This window comes from Pelobates fuscus, chromosome 3 (assembly GCF_036172605.1).
Source record: "Pelobates fuscus isolate aPelFus1 chromosome 3, aPelFus1.pri, whole genome shotgun sequence".
Lineage (NCBI taxonomy): Eukaryota > Metazoa > Chordata > Amphibia > Anura > Pelobatidae > Pelobates > Pelobates fuscus.
The window spans coordinates 151275943-151293368 of NC_086319.1; the positions used below are offsets into that span (position 1 = coordinate 151275943).

The following is a 17426-nucleotide window of genomic DNA, read 5'->3' on the forward strand; positions in this document are numbered from 1 at the left end:
GTTCACAACTTGTACATTTGGCTGCGGTGTTAAGGGGTTAACACTATTTTATTTATGACACTATTACTATTTATTTGTCTCCCACATTGTAGTGTAGGACCCACCGATAATGGGGTACTTTGAAAGTAGTGGTGGGCTTAACAACATATGGCCATATGGTGGAACCAAATCCCCATATTTATACTTAGTTAGGCATTTTAGTAGCCTTCTTTGTTTTTTGTATTTTTGTAGTCTGAGTGCGCTGCACTATTTTCTCAGGCATCTGTAGATAGAACATTTTGTGGGGTGTCATTTTCAGAATTAATTCAATAAGGAGAGCACTTAAATATAGATAATTACTAGAGAAAGTAATGTAAAAAATAAAGCAATTTGCTCAAATAACGTTTACCACTTCCTCAACGTATCTGCCAAAATGAATGAGAAATACTGATCCAAATTCACACAGCAATAAAGAGAGATGAAAACAAACAAAATATGTGAAAAGACAAAGTATATTTTAAACAAAATATCTACACAGTCTTCCACATGATAGAACCCTGGCTTGGCTTGCATAGTCATATGTTGCATTACTAATTAGTTTTGTAGGTTATAAACTATTATAAGGCATTTAGGTTTTTGTAAATTGCTTTATTGTATTTATTGATATAGAAAGCTATTCTGCATTTTTAATTACCAGATAAAGCTGGCCACCCATGCTGCTAATCAAAATTCCATCATAAAAATGTGCTCTTTTATGCTGGTTTTGTCAACTATTTCAAACTTCGACATTCTCTAGGTATGATATTTATTTGAACTTCACAGTCTCTACCCACATGATACACAGTCTGTTGATGAAATATACCAAGCCAGAAAACACAAAAAAATTCTTACCTTCCACGTATCTCGAATGTCTGTGTTGTTATAAATAGCTTTTCCATTTTCATCAGTTGGAAAAGGATCATTTCCAGGCTAAAGAATGAAAATAGTACACAGATAATTTATATGGCTCTGATTCTCACTTACCTCTTTAAAGGTCAGGAGCCACTCAATAAAATCGTATTCACAGAATCATTAGGTTCAGGGATAGAGTGGGCATAAAATTTTGTGTCACATTGAATATTTCATTTTTAAGAGGAGTTAAACCTAGGGTTAAGGTAAAGGAGTTTTTTTTCCACGTTTAGGCTTTGAGTGATGGAATTTCTACAGTGTACAGGCATGTGAAGTCTGGTTATTTGCAAAGCACTCACGCTCATTCAGGGGCGGACTGACCGGTCGGGCACTTCGGACATGGTCCGAGGGCCCGGCCGGGAGGGGGGCCCGCCATCAGGGGGCCCGCCCGGCCGCCCCTTTAAATGCTGCAGCCGCCTGAGCGCTCTCTTAAGAGCGCTCAGGCGGCTGCAGCTTCTCACCTCCCCTCCTCTGTAGCGCTCGCCGGTCCGCGGTGCCCGGCCGGAGTGATAGGAAGGTGCACACTGAGTGTGCACCTTCCTGTCAGTCCGGCCGGGTACAGGAAACAGAAACTCCTGTTCCGCGCGGAACAGGAGTTTCTGTTTCCTGTACCCGGCCGGACTGACAGGAAGGTACACACTCAGTGTGCACCTTCCTATCACTCCGGCCGGGCATCTGACCGGACAGCAGCTCGGCCACGCTACAGAGGGGGAGGGGGAGGGGGAGGGGGAGGGGGAGGGGGAGGGGGAGGGGGAGGGGGGGAGAATGAACGGAGGGGGGGGAAATTAACGGGTGGGGGGAATTAACGGATGGGGTGGGGGGGGAAATTAACGGATGGGGTGGGGGGGGAAATTAACGGATGGGGTGGGGGGGAAATTAACGGATGGGGTGGGGGGGGAAATTAACGGGTGGGGGGGGGGAATTAACGGATGGGGTGGGGGGGGGGGAATTAACGGATGGGGTGGGGGGGGGGGAATTAACGGGTGGGGGGGGGAATTAACGGATGGGGTGGGGGGGGGGGGAATTAACGGATGGGGTGGGGGGGGAATTAACGGAGGGGGTGGGGGGAAATTAACGGAGGGGGTGGGGGGGCATGAACAGAGAGGGGGGAATGAACAGGGGGGGAAATGAACAGAGGGGGGATGAACAGGGAGGGGGGGAAATAACAGGGAGGGGGGATGAACAGGGAGGGGGGGAAATGAACAGAGAGGGAGAGGAGGGGGGTAAGAAGAAAGGGAGGGGGTGGGTAAGAAGAAAGAGGGAGGGGGGGTAAGAAGAGAGAGGGAGGGGGGTAGGAAGAGAGAGGGAGGGGCGTATGAAGAGAGAGGGGGGTTAGGAGAAGAGAGGGAGGGGGTAAGAAGAGAGAGAAGGGGGTAAGAAGAGAGGGAGGGGGTAAGAAGAGGGGGAGGGGAGTAGGAAGAGGGAGGAGTAAGAAGAGGTGGGAGTAAGAAGAGGGGGAGGGGGTAGTAAGAAGAGAGTGAGGGGGGAGTAAGAAGAGGGGGAGGGGGGGAGTAAGAGGAGGGCAATTGCCCCCTCCCCTGTCCGCAGGCACCGTGCGGGCAGCCGGCAGGGGAGGGAGGAAGAGAGGACCCGGGAGCTCAGCCTGCAGCTCCTCTGGGTCCTTCTTGCACGAGCACAGATCGTTGCCGCGGTTACCACGGCAACGTTACGGCTCTTGCGAGAGTAAACTCTAGCCCTGGAGCTACGGGCTAGAGTTCACTCTCAACACTGTGACCACCAGGGATTCCTGGTGGTCGCAGTGGTGAGAATGAACTCTAGCCCCATAAACACACTGCCCCCACACACCATACACATTCACACACTGCCCACCATACACCCACACACACCATACACATTTACACACATTGCCACACACACACATACACTGCCCACCCATACACACACAGCACCCCAATACTAACATTGCCACACACATACACAGCCCCCTCATACACACATTTCCCCACACACCCTACACATTCACACACTGCACCCCCTCACACACACTGCACCCCTTACACATTGCACCACTGCTCCTATACCCTACTACAGCCTCATATCCCAGCAGACCCCAGGTAAGTTGTCAAACTGTTCTTAAACGGTTTGACTACTTACTCTGAAAGGGGGGTCCGGCCCTCCTGGCACCATAACGACTACACAGAGCAGTAGTGGTTATTGTGCATGGATTATTTCTTTAAATAATCTACAAGTGCCCCAGTAGCCAGCAAGCCAGCCAGCCCACAGGCCGGCCAGCCAGCCAGCCCACAGGCCGGCCAGCCAGCCCACAGGCCACCAGTTAGGCTTACAGCCAGCAAGCCCGCAGTCTGCCAACCGCAGCCAGCAAGCCACAGCCAGCAAGCCAACAGCCTGCCAGCCGCAGCCAGCAAGCCATCAGCCTGCCGGCAGTAGCCAGCAAGCCCACAGCCTGCCAGCAAGCCCACAGCCTGCCAGCAAGCCCACAGCCTGCCAGCAAGCCCACAGCCTGCCAGCAAGCCCACAGCCTGCCAGCCGCAGCCAGTAAGCCCACAGCCTTCCAGCAAGCCCACAGACTGCCAGCCAGCAACAGTAATTAAGGTAAGAGGAGCTAACTTGGCCTAGGTATCAGCAAGCTATGTTGTGTTGCTATATTGTGAATAGGAACCAGAGTGTTGGAGAGACCCCCCTCCAGGCCCCATTAGACTCCATTATAGTCTCTAATGGGACCTGGAGGAAATTCTTTTTAACACACTCTCTAAAGGACACTGAGATAGCCTCTGCTAGAAAGACCCCCCTCCATGGCCCATTAGCCCTCAGTTGTAGTCTCTACTGGGGCCTCGAAGGGATTATTGCACTTTTGTTCCTTGTGTCTAAAGATTGTGTAGGGCAGGGGTAGGCAACCTTGTAGCAGCACTGTGCCGATATAGGATTGTGATGTCCCGTAGCGGGCCGGTCCTATTTTTTTAAATTGAGGTGTGTATGCTGCCGTATTCTGCTTGTGTTATTTATACGGTAATTGCTTTGTATCGCTGAATATTTGTGCGTATATGAGCTATTATAATGTGTATGTTCACAGGAGTAGTTTGTGGTATCGTGTATGATACATATGAATGTGGGCTGTGTATGGGGGCTGCATGTGGAATTGTGTGTGTGTGTGTGGATGTATATGTCAAGTTGTGTCTTTGGTAGTGTGTGTATGTGTGGGGGCTGTTTGGGGTATTGCATGTGAGAGACTGCATGTGGGGTTGTGTGCATGTATGTGGATTGTTAGCAGGTTACGTTTCTGCGGATTGTGAGTATGTTTGTGGGCTGTTCGTATTATTTGTATGAGGGGAGGGTTATTGTGCATTTATGTGTATATTTAGCAGTGTGTGTGGCTTCCCTTGGTTCCAGTGGGGACCAGGCTGGCCAGGTACAGGTCGAGGACAGGAGCTGCAACAGCAGTTGCAGGCTGCTCTACTACTGTGTGGATTACCATTCACAAGTGCTGGGAGGAAGTGATCTGAGATCACTTCCTCTATGTGCTGCAATGCATAAATTGAGGATTGTCTTTCACCACCTTTTTGTATTAGCAGGTATCTGAAGTTTCACTGAGACGCCTGATAGGCCAGAGCCTGTTTGGCTCTAGCAGCCTTGAGTGCCGTGCAAAGGCACCTTGAGTGCCGTGCATGGCACTAGTGCCGTAGGTTGCCTACCCCTGGTGTAGGGTGTGGCTGGGGTGGTGCATGGAGGCGGGACATGGGTGGCGCTTGCTGCGGAGTATGGGTGGGGCCTGTAAGGGGGCCCTTGATTTATTTTGCCCGGGGGCCCTGAGGGTTCTCAGTCCGCCCCTGCGCTCATTTGATTGATAGTAGAACTGCAGAAGTTGTTGTTATAAAGTGCGTATCACTCAGTGTTGTCCCTACTGCTCCTGCAAGGCATTTTCCTGTGTGAGACGCTGTTAGTGAACAGATGGAAAATGATCCCCTGCCTCACACACAGACACTGGAGGAGCTGGGACAGCACTGAATTCAACACCCTCTATAACTATTCCTGCAGCTCTGTTATCAAGCCTTGGAGGCTGACTAGACTACATGGAAAACTGGCCAAGGCTCCTGGCATTTATCTACCCTCACCAGCCCACCTATGTTTTGGGAAAAATATTGTGATTATGTATCTGTGTGATTGATTTAAGAGTGTGTGTTCACACCTATTTGTTACTTTGGGGACATAGCCCTGAGAGAGAGTTCACAAGTAAATAAAATGACACTTTGTGCCTTGGGTAAAATAAATTATATTTACACATCAACTTGGCTTAAGAAGTGGCAGCATTTGCAACATGGGGACCAATCCCTTTAAATATAGAAGTAACTCATAACATATAAGACACACCATACGCAGCACAGACACAATACAACAGATATTAGATAGAAGGAATGTTTGAGTGTTATGCATGTGTTTTAAATTTGTAACACTAAAACTCTTTTACTATGTTCTTCTGTATATATCTCATTGGGCAGATTCTAAGTAAAGTTTCTCTCTGATAAGAAATGTGGTTCCGACTGTTTAATTTCAGTATCGGGTATATTACCTTAGCACAGTGTTTCTCAACCCAGTCCTCAAGGCACACCTACCAGTCCAGGATTTAAGGATTACCCAGTTTTGTCTAAGGTGTTTTTTCTTTTTTTTCTAAAAACACCTTAGACAAAACTGGGTAATCCTTAAATCCTGGACTGGTAGGTGTGCCTTGAGGACTGGGTTGGGAAACACTGCCTTAGTAGTACAAGACTTATCTGGAAAAGTTGATAAAATGATATGTTAGTTCTTTGAAGAGTTGACACAAGGATACTGAATTCATTATTATTATTACATATCAAGGGATACCAAATGGAAGTATTGGAAGTGAGAGAGGAATTATACAACATAATTGGTACAGTGACTTTGACCAGAAGGACTTTTTTCTCAATCTGCCTAGGAGTCAAACTTGATGTAGTCGTTATGGTACTTGGAGTGTTCCTTTAAGTGGTTAACAAGGTTGGACATTTTAAATCATAAAATACATTAACAAATGTTTAATTCAAATTGATAGTCATCAGACAAGCAAACCTTGAATTCTACAGGTGAGTGAATAATGAACAAATCCAAATAGTCAAATTCAAGTGATTTCAGGGATTTTTCAACAGCTGGGCGAACCAGTTCTGGGGTTTGGAATGTGTTCCACAGCTGAAAAGGCAAATTGTGAAAAGTTATAATGAAATATACTATAGATAAAGTAATAAATAAATAAATAAATAATAATATTACATGGTTATTAAATTGCATCTTAAAAATATAAAAATAAATAATGGGTATAACTGCCAAAATCAAATTAGTCATATAAACTAAAACTGCTAATACACTGTTATTATTATTATTGCAATTTATATAGCGCCAACAGATTCCGTAGCGCTTTACAATATTATGAGAAGGGATTTAACTATAAATAGGACAATTACAAATAAACTTACAGGAACAATAGGTTGAAGAGGACCTAGATTTACAGAGCATAACAATTGCTATAATACAATTTCAAATGCATCATTTATTATTGAGTGACCCACACCCAATATCCTCAACCTAACCCTCGCAACTCAGAAGGAATCTATATTGTCTTGACCTCCAGCAACCCTCAGCTGATCTCCATTCCAAACTCCCATCCATCCCTACCTTCTCCTGTCCCTCTCTGGCTATCTATACATATAATGCTATCCTCACCTCTGCCCTAGACGCTGCAGCCCCGCTCCAAGCACGCTCCTCAAGGAGAGCACGCATCCAACCGTGGCACACTAAGTCAACCCGCTACCTGCAGAGATGCTCCCCTTCAGCGGGAGGAAGTCTCGCACCTTGTCAGACTTTCTACACTATAAATTTGTCTTGCACTCATACAGTGCAGCCCTCACCCTTGCTAAACAGACCTAATTTTCTTTTCTCATTAGTTCATGCTCCCGCAATCCTAGGCATCTCTTTAATACTTTTAACTCTTCTTCGCCCTGCTGTGGCCACCCCACAAACTAATCTTTCCGCTCATAGCTTTACATGTTACTTTACTGAACAGATTAAACAGTTAAGGAATTAATTCCCCCTCCTTCACACCTCTCTAACCTCTCAACCTCACTTGGACCATACCACCCCTACCCTCCAAGACTTCGCTCCAGCTACTGAACAGGAGGTGGCTGCACTTCTCCTCTCCTCTTGTCCCACCACCTGTCCGCTTGATCCAGGACCGTCCTACCTCATCAGAGCTCTCACCCCTTGTCTTGTACCATTCTTAACACACATCCTAAACTGTTCTCTTTCATCTGGTATTATCCCTGCTCCCCTTAAGCATGCTACTGTCATACCCATCCCAAAAAAAGCCATCACTAGGCCAGTCGTCCATGTCCAACTATGCTTCCTTTTTCCTCCAACTATGCTTCCTAGAAAGAATTGTCTTTACTCGTATGACTCACTTCCTAAATTCCAACTCCCTCCTTGATCCTCTTCAATCTGGCTTTCTCCCCCTCCACTCTACTGAGACTGCTCTTATTAAAGTTACAAATCACCTAATCACAGCCAAATCCAAAGGCCACTACTCCATACTAATTCTTCTTGACCTCTCTGCTGTCTTTGACACTGTTGATCATGGCCTCCTTCTCCTAACGCTACAATCTCCAAGTCTCTGTGACACAGCCCTCTCATGGTTCTTCTCCTATCTCTCCCAACGCTCCTTTAGTGTCTCTTTTTCCAACAGCACCTCCTCTCCTCATCCTGTCTCAGTCAGAGTCCCTCAATGTTCAGTTCTTGGTCCCCTTTTGTTCTCTCTCTATACTGCCTCTCTTGGCAAATTCAATAATTCATTTGGATTCTACCACCACCTGTATGCTGACGACACCCAGATATATCTCTCCTCCCCTGACCTCTCCCCTGCTGTCCTACAACGTTTCACCAATTGCCTTTCTTCTATCTCTGATTGGATGTCCTCCCGCTTTCTGAAGCTCAATCTCTCTAAAACTGAGTTTCTTATTTTTCTTCCTCATAACAATGATCCCTCCTCCTTCACTCTCCCTGCAGGATGACGGTACCTGCCTCACCCCATCCTTTCAAGCTCGCTGTCTTGGTGTCACTTTTGATCCTCACCTTTGCGCCTAATGTTCAGTCGATTCCAACTTAAAAACATTGCCTGCATACGCCCCTTTCTTACTCAAGATGCTGCCAAGGAGTTTGTTCATGCTCTAGTAATCTCTTGCATTGATTACGGTAATTCTTTCCTAATTGGTCTCCCCAGAAGCTGTACTGCCTCCCTACAATCTGTGATAAATGCTGCTGCGAGATTAATCTTTCTCTCCTGTCGCTCCTCTCACACCTCATCTCTCTGATAATCCTTACACTGGCTTCCTGTACCCTAAAGGTGTAAATTTAAAATACTAACTCTTATCTATAAAGCTCTAACCAAGTCTAGCCCCTCTTACATTTCTTCATTGATTCATAGGTATGCCCTCTCTCAGTCTCTCCGCTCTACTGGTGACCTTCTCCTGTCTGCTGTTCGCACCCTTACTGCAAATTCACACCTAAAAGACTTCACACGGGCAGCTCCTTTCCTTTGGAACTGTCAGGCTCTCCCCTATTCTTCAATCCTTTTAATAAGTCCCTCAAAACCCATCTTTTCAGGAATGCTTATGGCCTCCAAGAGTAACTTCTTTCTGTCAAATCTTCCTCTTGCCCTCTCCTTAAGGGCCACACTCCACTCTCACCTCCAGTTCTGCTACTTTCCCACCATGTCTATTTGCTGTTTCTCAATACCCTTCCTATTGTGTTTTTATACCCCACCTCCTCTAGACTGTAAGCTTGTTTGAGCACGGTCCTCAACTACCTATTGGTCCTGTTACATTTTGTTATTGTCTCATTTGGTAAATTCCCCTTTTATTGTAAAGCGCTGCGGAATAAGCTGGCACTATATAAATACTACTACTACTACTAATAAAGTACATGCCAAAACAAATCAGTTACCTTTCCAGTGTAGAATATGTCTTCTCTCTTGACTGTCCCATCTGCAATCTTTGCCCTTATAGCACGGCCGACCTCAACCTCGTTACCATATATAAAAGCACCATCAATGTGACGATACCCAACTTCAATGGCCACCTTTGTACCTTCTTCTGCTAGGCTTTTGGAATACTAAAATGAAAGAAACATTTGAATTTGGCTTTCTTTTTAATAGTGTTGTGAAAAGTTTCTGGCTGCACCTACTGAAATCAGTCAGTTGCTAAGTAATGGCTAATGGCCCCTATAATTCTGTATGGGAGGCTTTCTCTGTTATTTATTAATTTAAAGGGACATTTAAAGGGGACTATCCAAACACAAAATGCACAAAAAATGCTGTTTAGTAGATATTCCCCAAATTAAAACTTGCATGCATTTTTTTTATTGGGGTTATATCTAAAACAGCTTGCAAAACTGCTGCAGTTCTCTTGTTTGCTGGCTTTTAACCCTGCCCAGACTTTCTGTGGCTGTCCAATCCCAGACTTCCCAATGCAGCTCAATGATAACTCTTGCAAGGTAGGTGCTCTGGGTAATTGCTACCGCTTGAGTTTATCTACACTGAGCTTACCAAACCAGGAGGTAGCAGGACATGCTGTCTGCTTGAAAGCAAGGAGGGTGTAACCAGGTTGTTTTTATAAAAGTGCCAATTTCTATTAAAATCTGTCCCTTTAATGTGTGACTGGTTTACAACCCTGTCACTACTCATTAATGGCTGCCACTAGCTAAAACATCCCTTTAAATTAATAAATAGCAGACAAAGGCTTAGGTCTCAGCTGTCAATGACAGCTAAATCTTTATACATTCTATTGAAACAAACAAAAACAAAATATTACAACCCTGTCACAACATTTTACTGGCCAGCAGCTACTTTCCTGTCATGTGCAACAAACCACTAATATGGTGATTGGTATGTTTAGTGGCAGGGCCGGTGCAAGGATTTTTGGGTACATAGATGCATGTTTCTGCGCCCCCCCCCAAAAAAAAAACATCTGCACCTATGTGCCTCTTAACCAGCCCCTTTCCCCTCCCCCCGTCCATTAGTGGTCTCCTCCCTGTCCCTTGGTGATTCTCTCCCATTCCCTCCCTGTCCCTTGGTGCACCCCCACCCCTTTAGTGGTCACACTCCCCTTCCTGGTGTGCCTCCTACCTCTCTTGTAGCATTGCCAAGCGGAGCAGATCCCCTACAGGAGCTTCAGTTTTCTGTACCTGGCCGGACTGACAGGGAGTGCTCTCTCAGTGAGCACCTCCTGTCAGTCTGGCTGGGTACAGGAAACAGAAGCTCCTTTACCGCGCTCCGCTCTGCCACGCTACACTCAGTGGTGTATACACACTGACAGTCACACACTCAATGACAAACACACAGACTCATTGATTTGACAGACACAGACTCATTGATCTGACACACACTCATTCACTGACATACACACACTGACCGACACACACTGACAGACACTCATACACTGACAAACACACTCACATGCACACACACTCATACAATCACTCACACACACACACTCACTCACACACACAGACACACACACACTCAGTCACACACACACACAGACACACACACTCAGTCACAGACACAGACTCACTCACTCACTCACTCACAGACACACACACACACACTCATACACACTCAGACACACACACTGTCACTCACACACACACACACTCACTCGCAGACATACTCACTCATCACATACATTCACTAATTATTATTTTTATAAATAAGCAAATAAGGGTTTATTTAGCCTTGTACTGCAGAGAGCCTCAGATGGATTTTTTTTCCCAAGTAAGTGGGTTAATCTCATAAGAGCAGACATTAGACTGTGAGAGTAGGACCTGCCAAAGATGGGGTACATTGACGTTGTGGCAGGCTTATGCAATGTATGATCATATAATGTAACTAAATCCCCATTAGTTTTTTTGCCTAGATTAGGTGTTTTTTAAAAAAACTTTTAAAAACTAATAAAATCTGTCAACATCGCAGTTGCTGTTTAGTAGATAGGAGAGTGCGCTGGATCTTGTGTATTGTTTATTGTATAATATGGCCCCCAGCAGCACCCCATTTAAGCATGTTCAGGTGAGTGCAACCATCCCCCATGTTACATATATACATATATACATATATACATATATATATATATATATATATATATATATATATATATATATATATGTATGTATATATCAACTCCTTGGTTTTGCACCCCTCCCTGTTACAGGTGCCTCATCTCAGGTCCCTATTTAGCCTTGTACTGCAGAGAGCCTCAGATGGAATTTTTTCCCAAGTAAGTGGGTTAATGTCATAAGAGCAGACATTAGACTGTGAGAGTAGGACCTGCCAAAGATGGGGTACATTGACGTTGTGCAGGGCCGCCATCAGGGGGTGACAACCATAACGGTTGTCACGGGCCCGGCGGCCCTGGGGGGCCCGGCGGCCCGGGCCCCACGTGTAGCGCATCCTGATGGGGCCCATCTAGTGGCCCACTCACTTAGGGCCACTCCATGGGCCCTGTATCTTCAGGGGCCCGGTCAGCGCTGCGGCCGTGCAAGAGCGCCCGGGCCCCTTTAAAAAAAATATCCCAGCCGCAAAGTACTGCTGGGAGGAAGTGCCGTCACTTCCTCCCAGCTCCCTCCCCTCCCCTCAGCGCCGCGCGGGAGGGAAGAAAGACAACCGCCGCTGGACGCCGACTCCCATCAGCCACAGCCTTCCACCTGCAAAAAAAGGTAAGAAAAATTTGCTGTATTTGTGTATGTATGTCTGTGTGTATGTCAGAATGTATGTATGTCTGTATGTATGTCAGAATGTCTGTGTGTATGTTAGAATGTCTGTGTGTATGTTAGTATGTCTGTGTGTATGTTAGAATGTCTGTGTGTATGTTAGTATGTCTGTATGTATGTCAGTATGTCTGTGTGTATGTTAGAATGTCTGTGTGTATGTTAGAATGTCTGTGTGTATGTTAGAATGTCTGTGTGTATGTTAGTATGTCTGTATGTATGTCAGTATGTCTGTGTATATGTCAGTATGTCTGTGTATATGTCAGTATGTCTGTGTGTATGTTAGAATGTCTGTGTGTATGTTAGAATGTCTGTGTGTATGTTAGAATGTATGTATGTATGTTAGTATGTCTGTGTGTATGTTAGAATGTCTGTGTGTATGTTAGTATGTCTGTCTGTATGTTAGAATGTATGTATGTATGTTAGTATGTCTGTGTGTATGTTAGAATGTATGTGTGTATGTTAGAATGTCTGTGTGTATGTTAGTATGTCTGTATGTATGTTAGAATGTCTGTATGTATGTTAGTATGTCTGTGTGTATGTTAGAATGTATGTGTGTATGTTAGAATGTCTGTATGTATGTTAGTATGTCTGTGTGTATGTTAGAATGTCTGTATGTATGTTAGTATGTCTGTGTGTATGTTAGAATGTCTGTGTGTATGTTAGAATGTCTGTGTGTATGTTAGTATGTCTGTGTGTATGTTAGTATGTCTGTGTGTATGTTAGAATGTCTGTGTGTATGTCAGTATGTCTGTGTGTATGTCAGTATGTCTGTGTGTATGTCAGTATGTCTGTGTGTATTTTAGAATGTCTGTGTGTATGTTAGAATGGCTGTGTGTATGTCAGTATGTCTGTATGTATGTCAGAATGGCTGTGTGTATGTTAGAATGTCTGTGTGTATGTCAGTATGTCTGTGTGTATTTTAGAATGTCTGTGTGTATGTTAGAATGGCTGTGTGTATGTCAGTATGTCTGTATGTATGTCAGAATGGCTGTGTGTATGTCAGTATGTTATGTATGTATGTCAGAATGTCTGTAGGTATGTCAGAATGTCTGTGTGTATGTCAGAATGTATGTATGTATGTCAGAATGACTGTATGTATGTTAGTATGTCTGTGTGTATGTTAGAATGTCTGTATGTATGTTAGTATGTCTGTGTGTATGTTAGAATATCTGTGTGTATGTTAGAATGTCTGTGTGTATGTTAGAATGTCTGTATGTATGTCAGTATGTCTGTGTGTATGTCAGTGTGTCTGTGTGTATGTCTGTGTGTATGTCAGTATGTCTGTACGTATGTCAGTATGTCTGTGTGTATGTCAGAATGTCTGTACGTATGTCAGAATGTCTGTGTGTATGTCAGAATGTCTGTATGTATGTCAGTATGTCTGTACGTATGTCAGTATGTCTGTGTGTATGTCAGAATGTCTGTACGTATGTCAGAATGTCTGTACGTATGTCAGAATGTCTGTACGTATGTCAGAATGTCTGTGTGTATGTCAGAATGTCTGTGACTGTCTGTGTGTGTATGTCAGTATGTATGTATATATGTATGTATGCCAGTATGAATTAATGTATGTCTGTGTGTATGTATGTAATGTCGGTGTATGTATGTGTAAGTCCTCATGCATGTGTGTCTGTATGTATGTTAGTATGTGTCTATCTGTCACTATGTATGCCTGTGTGTCTGTATATGTGTGTATGTCTCAGTATTTGTGTGTCAGTACGTATGCCTATATGCGTGTATTTCTGTTTCAGTATGTGTGTCTGTTAGTATGTATTTTTGTGTGTGTTTGTGTCTGTCCTTTTGTATCAGTGTGTGTTTTTGTGTCTGTGTGTATTCCTGTGGGCGGGATTTGGAGGCGGACCCTGTGGGCGGGATTGGAGGCAGGCCCCAGGGGGCCCAGACCCTGAGCTGAGTTAGGGGCCCCAAAATGTCTGGTGGCGGCCCTGACGTTGTGGCAGGCTTATGCAATGTATGATCATATAATGTAACTAAATCCCCATTATGTCCTTATTTCTAAAGGATACACAAGATCTTTTCATGTAGTAAAAAATGTATTACATAAAGAATTAGTTTTTTTTGAGTACGGCCAAAGATGTTCCAAATTTTACATTTTTACAAATTATCATCTATATGTGCAAATATACCCAGGCAGGGGCAGACTGACCACTCAAACACATCGGTCATGGATTGAGTGTCCAATGCAGTCAGGGGTTCTGGTGAACAGCCATGCTTTGGCTAAGTGGGGAGATAACCCAAGAGGCTAAACTCCATAGACACATTACAGTGATAGGTTGTGGGGCCTAGGCAACCGATCTCACTGTGACACCACCCACATACGCCTTCTGAGTGAGACCTGACAGAGGTACTCCTCTCTCTGTGCCAGCTCTCCTCCGTGATCTCTGCTGTTGTCATCTGTGTGAGCAGAGGTGGTGTCTGGGAAGTGATATCACTTCCTGTGCTCTCCTCTCCTGCAGAGTGTAGAAGATAAGGAGCACCCCTGGTAGCAGAGACAGGTATGTTACTTTTAAGAAAGGGAAAATGGGTGAGAAAAGGACAGAGGCACATCAGGTCTATCAGTGAGGGCAAAGGGGGCAGAGTTAAGCAACAAGTGGAGGCGGAGCTACACAGCAAGTGGGGCGGGGCAGGCAGGCAAACTCTATGTGGAAACCTGATAGGAAACAGGAAGCAAGTTGCAGTAGTGCTGCTGGATGGATACACATCTAAGGATCCAGGAGAGAAGGTGTATGGCAAGCTATTAGAGCATTAGGTCCCATTTAGCATCATACCTGGATCACTGGCTGGACACAAGGAAGGTGGTCTCACTCTACTGAAAAAAAGTTCACTTAGAAGACTGCACGCCAAGAAATCCACAGACGGGGATTATTCCGTCCAGGCCCTTGACATTGAGCTTATAAAGCTCTTTAAAGTGTGAGTGAGAATTATATATTCCTCCATCATCCACTATACCATCAAAATATATTGCACTATTATTGTATTCTGTTTTTTTCTTTTAAGCTATACCACCGAGAAGTATCTCCAATTACGTATGTAATATATATATATCTGTGTATACCGCTAGCGCTGTTCACCTTTCTCTATATATGTGTACCTTTTGTATCTGCATGTATGTCAGTGTTTGTATCTGTGTGTGTGTGTGTGTGTGTGTCTATGTGTGTGTCAGTGTCTGTGTGTATCTGTATGTTCTTGTGTGTATCTATATGCGGTCAGTGTGTATCTGCATGTGTGTCAGGTAGTGTATTTGAGTGTATCTATATGTAGTCAGGGGGGCCCAAGTAAATGCTTGCCCAGGGTCCAATCAAAATTAAAGACGGCCCTGCTCCCCCACCTAGCCTAACTGTGCCCCTGTTCCACCACCTACCCACTGTGCCCCCTGCTCTCCTACCTTACCTAACTGTGCCCTGCTCCCCCAGCTACCCACTGTGCCCCCTATTCCCCCAGCTACCCTAACTGTTCCCCCAGCTACCCTAACTGTGCCCCTGCTCCCCCAGCTACCCTAACTATGCCCCAGCTACCCTAACTGTGCTCCTGCTCCCCCAGCTACCCACTGTGCCCCCTGCTCCCCCAGCTAGCCTAACTGTGCTCCTGCTCCACCACCTACCCACTGTGCCCCCTGCTCTCCTACCTTACCTAACTGTGCCCCTGCTCCCCCAGCTACCCTAACTATGCCCCAGCTACCCTAACTGTGCTCCTGCTCCCCCAGCTATCCACTGTGCCCCCTGCTCCCCCAGCTAGCCTAACTGTGCTCCTGCTCCACCACCTACCCACTGTGCCCCCTGCTCTCCTACCTTACCTAACTGTGCCCCTGCTCCCCCAGCTACCCACTGTGCCCCCTATTCCCCCAGCTACCCTAACTGTTCCCCCAGCTACCCTAACTGTGCCCCTGCTCCCCCAGCTACCCTAACTATGCCCCAGCTACCCTAACTGTGCTCCTGCTCCCCCAGCTACCCACTGTGCCCCCTGCTCCCCCAGCTACCCACTGTGCCCCTGCACCCTCACCTAGCCTAACTGTGCCCCTGCACCCCCACCTACCCAATGTGCCCCCTGCTCCCCCACCTAGACTAACTGTGCCCCTGCTCACCAACCCAGCCTAACTATGCCTTTGCTCACCCAGCTACCCACTGTGCCCCTGCACCCCCACCTAGCCTAACTGTTCCCCTGCTCCCCAGCTACCCACTGTGCCCCTGCACCACCAGCTACCCACTGTGCCCCTTGCTCCCCTAGCTACCCACTGTGCCCCTGCACCACCAGCTATCCACTGTGCCTCTTGCTCATCTAACCTCTGTGCCCCCTGCTCCCCCAGCTACCACCACTGTGCCCACTGCTCCCCCAGCTACCCTCTGTGCCCCCTGCTCCCCCACCTTCCCATTGTGCCTCTGCTCCCACAGTTACCCACTGTGCCCCACCTCTCCTACCTATCACTACACTACCCCTGCTTCCCCAGCTGCCTACTGCCAGCAAGTTACCCTATCAAAAACATTGTTTTATTAAAACACTGTTTTGGTTAGATTAACCTCTTAAAAGCTAATCTGGCTCTTTCTTGACGACCCTGCGGTTGTTGGTGTCATGACTATGTCGCTCTCACGCAGCCGTTCTGGGTGCTGGGCAGCGTGCATGTAAAATATGTGTGAAAACCTCACTATGGAGTAGTAGACAAAAATCCTTGCCCTAAGAGGTGGTCCTTGATGTCCTATTTCCCTGGGTCCCTGTGAGGTGTCAGTCCACTCCTGCGCAAGCACACACACACATACACTGCTAGGGAGCAGGTAAACAACTTATTTGGGGACTCTTTTAAAAGTGCATAAACCTGGAATGTGTTGGATGAAATGAAGACTGCAGGAAAAAAAAAATATAATACAACAGCTCGGTTTAAGACCATTTTCAAATCAGCTATTTTTAACTAATGTTTTCAATTTAACTACATTGTTTAGTGAAAATATTACAACCTGATATCTACATTTCACTGGTTACTTTCCTAAAGCGGACATTGTTTAAAAATATCCCTATACGACGCTTAAGATTAATGTTCCCTGATCATTATAGTTTAATTTACATTTTAGAAATATACTTAAAATACAGTAAATTCAGTAAATTAAGGTAACTAATACAAGTACATGTAAAAAAAATGTATTCATTAAAAAAAACAAAAAAAAAAGCTGAGATACACACCCTATCCCGGGGAGCATAGGTGCCCAATCCAACCACTGGCATCTTGTACCCATCATTCAACACGAAATATGCATCTGGTGTTCGTGCCATGATTTAGTCTAGGAACCTGTACTGCTACAGGATACAGTATATGCTTTCACTCCAATGCCTTAGCTTTTACAGGAGTTTATATTAAGATCAAAATCCAAACTCCACCCTCTGCCTGCCTGCCCAGAGACAGCCCAGACACTTTTGGAAAATGGGAGAGATCGAGAGTTATTTTCATTATGTGTTGTTAACCATGGGCTTTGTGCTACAGTCGTTAGACTGTTATGTATTTAGTTTATTTTATGTATTTTGCTCAGTTTTTGTGTCACACCTTCCATTATTTGTATTTCAGCAAGTAGTCTCTGGCACTGAAGGTGTAAAGCAAACACCTGTTAACTTTGCTTTGCTCATAGTTCTTAGAGATTAGATTCACTAGTTAATTTTTTTTTATTTATTTTTTTTTAACTGGGAGCATTGAAATCATT

The 17426-nt window shown here is 45.4% G+C and overlaps 1 protein-coding gene across 1 annotated transcript in view; it reads right to left on the reverse strand.

Moving 5' to 3' along the window:
• Nucleotides 1–17164, reverse strand: part of LOC134602557 (aldo-keto reductase family 1 member C23-like protein) — a 42228-nt gene extending 25064 nt beyond the window's left edge. Inside the window, exons 1-4 of the mRNA XM_063447532.1 lie at nucleotides 16915–17164; nucleotides 8908–9075; nucleotides 5989–6105; nucleotides 871–948 (exon numbers count right to left, since the gene is read on the reverse strand). Coding sequence (XP_063303602.1) covers nucleotides 871–948; nucleotides 5989–6105; nucleotides 8908–9075; nucleotides 16915–17004 — 453 coding nt within the window. The 5' untranslated portion in view covers nucleotides 17005–17164. The remainder of the gene's footprint in view (nucleotides 1–870; nucleotides 949–5988; nucleotides 6106–8907; nucleotides 9076–16914) is intronic.
• Between the last annotated feature and the right edge of the window lie 262 nt (nucleotides 17165–17426).